This window comes from Mesitornis unicolor, unplaced genomic scaffold, assembly GCF_000695765.1.
Source record: "Mesitornis unicolor isolate BGI_N332 unplaced genomic scaffold, ASM69576v1 scaffold891, whole genome shotgun sequence".
Taxonomy (NCBI): domain Eukaryota; kingdom Metazoa; phylum Chordata; class Aves; order Mesitornithiformes; family Mesitornithidae; genus Mesitornis; species Mesitornis unicolor.
The window spans coordinates 15,341-21,653 of record NW_010162906.1 but is presented as its reverse complement, the minus strand read 5'-3'; the positions used below and the strand labels follow the sequence as shown (position 1 = coordinate 21,653).

The 6,313-nt window shown below is 53.2% G+C and overlaps 1 protein-coding gene across 1 annotated transcript in view; it reads right to left on the bottom strand.

Annotated features, from left to right (window-relative positions):
• Window positions 1-6,313, bottom strand: part of LOC104547886 (netrin-3-like) — a 20,025-nt gene that overhangs the window by 5,840 nt on the left and 7,872 nt on the right. Inside the window, 2 exon segments of the mRNA XM_010193750.1 lie at window positions 501-650; window positions 6,214-6,313. The exon segment at window positions 6,214-6,313 is cut by the window's right edge and continues 30 nt beyond it. Of these exon segments, the coding sequence (XP_010192052.1) occupies window positions 501-650; window positions 6,214-6,313 (250 nt within the window).

Below are 6,313 nucleotides of genomic sequence, written 5' to 3'. Positions count from 1 at the left end.
TCTCGGGACTCCTGCTGACAAAACCTGGAGGAAATGCTATCCTAACCCCAAATCTGGGGAACAACACAGGGAGAGGAGATGGCCCTTCCAGCTCACTGCCGCTGTTCCAGCAGTGCCAGTGGATGCTGCAGGGCAGGAAGTTATTTCTCTGCTGCTCAGGTCAAATTCAGACCCACTGCAACAGCAAACACAGTTTTATGCTGACCACAGGATCTGGCCTTGCCCCAGACCCTACCATGCTCAGGGCTCAGCTGGGTGAGGAAGGCACCTTGCTGCAGCGGAAGATGTGACCCAGCAGACCCATTTCAGCTGCTGGAAACACTAATGCAAGGGGTATTTCAGAGCCTTCTGTGCTGCCCTGTGTCCATAATGGCAGACACCCTCTCAACTCAGCCTCCCACCCACCATCAGCCGCCTGTGCGGTGAGGCACCCAAGAGATGCCCAAGAAGAGCATCTCCCACTGCTGCTGGGGGTTCCAGAGCACAGGGGAGGCACTCACTGATGCAAGGGGCCACTGGTGAGCGACTCTGCTGGTAGCCCTTGGCACAGCGGTTGCAGGTGAGGCCGGTCACACCATCCTTGCATGGACACTGTCCCGTGGTCTGGTTGCAGGTCTTGCCGGCTGCGCCGACAGGGTGGCAGTCACAAGCTGGGTGGGAGAGAGAGAAAAGGTTACGTGAGAGGTGATGCACAACACAAACCCCAAATTGGACCCAACGTGCTACTTGTGGAGAGGCAAGGAGGAGGTGAGTCCTTCCAGAGCACCAATGGAAAGCAGCTGCTGGGGCCGGCACAGCCAAGACCCATGGGTCTGGATCATAGCCCTGTGTGTGCTGTGAGGAGCGCAGGAGAGCAAACAAAGAGCTTGGCCAGGGTACAGCCTCAGCTGATGGTGATGCTCAGGATGAGCCCCTGGAGACCCCATAGCTCACATGGGCACCTGCAGCTGCCAGCTGGTATTTAAAGTCCGGATGCCCAGAGAACAGTTTCTTCCTGCCTGCTTTGCAGGCGGCTGCTCTGGGGAGAACCAGGTACGCATGCAGTCAGCAGAAGGAGAGGTTTCCATGGGCAGTCCCACACCTGCCACCAGCCTTGGCCTGGACAAAGGGAGCATGGCTTACATGGGGCCATGCAGACCCGTGTTCATGGCCAGGGTGGGACTGAGGGCACGGCAGGGACAGAAAGCAGACATACATGCCCGGGTCTGCTCTTCCCACACCTCAAGACCACGGCAATGCTCCTGTCATGGCAGTAAAAGGCATTTTCTCCACTTGCTCCCCCACCTCTGAACTTTCCAGTCTATGGATCTGAACCAGCACTGAGCTTCTACACAAACTCCAGCCTTGTCTTGGTTTTAGGATGGTCTGGAGGGGGTCATCTCGATGCTTCCTAAGCTCATGAACTTCAATACCCATCCTGCCTCCTGGAGATCCATGGCCAAAGGATGTTCCCATACCATTGTACCAGAGCCTCCTCAGGGACAAGCCACACCTGTGATGGGTGAAAGTTGGGTCTTCACTCTCAGAACAGACTCAGAGTGGCTCTCCATCACATCACACTTTCCGATGGACTCACTGAAGGCGGTCTACATGGAGGGATATGGGAAGGAGGTACTCGAGAGAGTCCCATCTGCCTGCCTGAGGCTGGGCTGGCTATATGCTGGAGGAGGTTATCTCAGTCTCCATCAGTGTAAGAGTTGAACGTGATTCCAAAGCAAAACAAAAACCCCCCCCCCCCCATCTACCCCTACAGCCTCCCAATGTTATCGTTTCTCTAATTTTCAACAGATGGAACTGGTGTGAGCACCACAGCGCTGCTCCTCAGGCCCCCTCCTGCACGGCCAGAAACCAGAGCAAGCAGCCTCTAATGGGGACCAGATGCTCCATCCTTATCAGATCTTGGCTGGGACTGGAAGCGGACGTCTTTCTGACAAGGATATTTTGGGGGCTCAGCTGTGATAACAAATGGCAGTGAGCAAGGGAGTCTTGGCATGACATGGGGCTGTCAGAAACACGGGGTCTTTCTTCAGCCACAACAGGCTCGTCTCCTGCCAGGGCAGCTGGTTTTCCCCAGCAAACCAGGCTTCATTGGCTCTCCTACAAACACTCACCATCAGGTCATTTGGGGACCCCCAAAGGTCCTGAGGTCATTGGATGGTCCAGCCCTGGACTGTGGAGAGCAAAGCCAGCAGCAATGTTCCACTGCTTGCTCTGGAGAAGAACATCGGGCTTACTACCCTCTCTTAAACCACCATGCTTCGGGACAATTCAGCCACTTCAGATGTATCTTCATGGTCTCTCTGTGCCTGTTCCACAGGGCTCTAGAATCTGTGCAGGCTTGGCTGGATCCTGCAGCACGTGGAAGAAGCAGGTGCCTTTGACAAGCTGGCAGGTACACCTTCTTGGAAACCATCCATTGCTTTGTCTCTTTTCTACTAGCAAACGCTTGAGTTTCTGTTAGCGGGGCTGGGCATGAAGCATCACCCATCCTCATCACCACCTGTGCTGGAAATAGCAGTCCAGTGCCACCAGGATCACCCAGGTGCTGCCCTGCCTGAGGGGCTATCACCCCATCACTGCTTTTCAGAGTGCTCCCAGGGCTATGGCACCCACTTCCAGCTGGCAAAGTCCAACCCACCCCAGAGCAGCGGAGCACAAGCCCTGCTAAACACCTGCTCATCTGAGAGAAGTAACCCTGCAGGGAGAGCTCAGAGGTCCCTGCAGTCATTACTTCTGCTCTGCATGCATCGTGACAGTTCGTGCCTTAAAAAATTTATGGTCAAAGGCACGTTTCCAGCAAAGATTTATACAGGTGCTTAGCTTCACACTTTGTGGATAATCTCTTGGGCCCCAGCGGTGTATTCCTGGTGTAAAGTTTAAGGATGGACATAAATCTCAGCACAATCAGAATCCAATTCATCTAAGCAGGTCTCTCTTCATGTGGTAGAAGGTGGCTTGCAATGACTCTTGATGTTTTACATGGATTAGCAATCAAGGCAGCTTTGTCCATCTTACATTTGCAACAGATGACTGTCTTTGGAAGATGACCTTGGTCTCTGCCAAACCAATCTCTGGCCCCTTTATCCTGCCATGGTGAGATTTCCCACAAAAAAACATTGCTCCTTTGCTCTCCGATGGGAAGAGCATCCCAGGTGGCATCCAGCGCTTACTCCAACCCACATCCCAGCATGGCTGCATCCCACTGCTCTGGCTGTATTATCTCTACCCCTCCTCATCCTGACCTGACTTGCAGAGGAGGGGGCTGGATCAGAGATCCCATCCTGGCTCCGGGGAAGGCAGGCACTGGGAGCACAGCACAGCCCCGTGCTGGCTGCCCACACACCGAGCCCTGCTGCTCCCAGCCCTGCTGGGTGTCAGGATCTGGCCCACAGCGCTTGAATGGTGGATTAAGTCACTAGCTTGCAGCTCAACTCATCGAGCTGTGCTTGCCAGAAAGCATGTCTTGCACCTAATATTGAGGGTATTTTTGTGTCTTAAGGCTTAGCTGCTACTGCTTCACCAGTTTTCATTGGAGAAAGCTCACGGTTTACAGCTTTGTTTAAATTACAGGGATTAATGCACAGCCATTCTTTATTTGACTTTTCAATTACCACCATCGAATTAATCCTGTAGGTTTTTCTGCCTTTTCCATCCTTCCAGGTTTTCCGTCCTGCAGCATCCAGTGGTGACACCAGGGCTGGAGGAAAGAGCTCATCTCCCTGCTTGCCGGCCAGTGGCCGAGGGCTGCATTCAGTTGCCAGCAGAAGACTCAAACTTGTGCAATCTGCAGTCAATATTTTTGCATTTTGATATTTCAAAGATGTTGCATCCCAGCAGTGACAAACCATGGTTTTATAGTTATTTAGTAATATGTCTGGGGTTTGTTTAAATAAATGTAATAGTTCCTGGCCTCTGGGCTAGCATTTTGTCTGCTGAATATAAACTGAGCTTCATTGCTAGTGCCTGCAACATCTGCCTTTGCTGGGATGCTCAGCTTCTGCCCTGGACCAGCACTGCAGTGGGTGCAAAGACAGTTCAAAGCCTCAGCCCTCAGTTCACAGCAGCTTGCTCCATGCCTGCTTTTAAGATCTGCTGCCACAAACTTTGCTTTTCCTTTTCTTTCATTTTTCTTGCAGGAGTGTAGACACCCAAGCTGTAGGTACAGGTACATCTCTGGAAGTAACAAGCCCAAACTGTCTTGTTATGTCTCCATGTGTTTACATAACTCTGGCAGCACCAGCTACCATTCATGGCACCAGGCAGGCAGGCTCCCAGGTCCTGCTCCAAGGAACTCCCAATCCCAATGCATCCACCACTGGATAAGTACAAGAAAGTGGTGGAAACGCTCTCTCCTTTACTGAAGGAGGAGTAGCCAAAGAAACATAAGCATCAGGGATTTTATGATTAACTCAGTTCCCTGAGGCAGAGCCAGGAACTGGCTTCCAGGGCCCAGGGCATTGCTTTTAACTGCCAGATCCTCCTCAACATATGCACCGTAGCAGGGGGTGGCCCTTGTGCACATGTTCATCTGGCTGGGCTGAACCTTCACAACACTTCCAAACCATGGGCAAACCAGCCAGCCCTCCAGAAGGGGCACCCCCTGGACCAGGCTGGCAGAAACCAGCTCATGGCTTGGCACAGGGATGGGCAGGGGTGAGAGGTTTGTCTGCAAGGGGAGACCTACCGCAGCACTCCACTCCTCTGCTCCACCACATCATTCGCTGGCATCTCTCCTGCACAGCAGCACCAGCACTCGCCCCATCCCACCAGCTCCTGGGCACCCTACGTTGCTCTGCCCTCCCTGTCCCCTCCAGAGGAGTCACCTTGAATCTGAGATGCTTCCTGTCACTGAAATGCTCCACAGTTTTACCCTGTGAGGATGGTGGTGCAGGACTTGCTGACAGACCACAGGCAGATGGAGGCAGCCAGGGCCCCTCTGCTTCCTCCAGCCTCAGCCCCGAAAATGGAGGGATCTGAGCTACAGCCTAGGTTGTCTCCTATCCCACAAACTTGTAACTTAGCTCTGACCCACACATCCAGCCAGGCTGTATTCAGTTACGTTCCTCCCTGCTTCCAGCCCCTAGTCAAATCTTGCTTGCGTTTTGGTGCTTTTTTTCAGTTAAGTGCTCTCTTTCCTGGCTGAAGCAGAAACTGAGCCCTCAATGCCTGGCACAGAGGTGGCACTGGGGACCCCAGGTCACCCAGGGAAGTTATTAGGTCATTAGCTCCCTGTTTGCTAACAAGCTAATTGTGGACAAGGCTCCCCCTGCCAGCACCCTCTCAGCTGCTGTGGCATCAGGGTGACAGACAAATGTGGGAAGTTTCTCCCTTCAATCCATCTCCTCAACCACTCCCATACAAACAAGGATGGGGAGAGGCAGGGTGGCTCACACAGCATGGACAATGGAGAGATTTTACCCATTACACCCAGGAGCCAAATAAGCCATACCTACAGACCACTAATGCACCCCAGAGGAGAGCTCCAAAAGCCAAATCTTTCAATTCAGGTCTGTGGCCACATTAAGGGTCCAAAACCAGCTTCAGCAGTTGCTGTAGGACCTACATAAACATCCTAGCATCATGTTCTCACAACAATGAAGATGTCCAGTGCCCATGCAGCTGTGCCATGCACCTGGGGAGGGATGCTGCACTCCTTTCCAGGAGGCACTTGCAATCTAAGCTGGAAAAAAGAAGAATTCCTGTCCTCAGAGCAGCCATAGCCAACTTCCTGGCTGCTTCAGTCTTTCAGCCTGGATTCCACCACTCCATGGGAATTGGCAAGGTGTTTTCTTATCTCAACTTCTTTGGTGAAACTATTGATTTGAGGGTCCACAGAGGAAAAAGGCTCCACAAAGGGAGCAGGGGAAGGTCAGATCCCTCCACCACTTCCATGGGAACAAGGATGGGGAGAGGCAAGGGTGGCTCACACAGCATGGGCAATGGATGGGGCTCCTGGGAGCCTGCTCACTCCCTGACCCTCATTCTCCTCATCCCTCGAGGAGATGCTGGGCTCAAAGTGATGTCCCTGTCAGGTGCCCTTGGGATGGCAGAGGTGACCAGGTTGACAGAAGCTGGAGGTGACCTTCAGCTGCTGCAGGGAGCAGCCAGGCTCTGAGCAGAGCAGAGGGATGTCCCAAGGATGGAAGAGAAGAGCAATGAGACCAAGAGAGATTCTGTCACCTGTGCTGCCCTCATGGAGACCCTCCAGCTTACCTTTGCAGGCCTTGCGGTCTGTGATGGACTTGCTGAGGTCCCGGTAGAAACCCTCCTTGCAGTAATGGCAGTGCCGCCCCGCGGTGTTGTGCCGGCAATT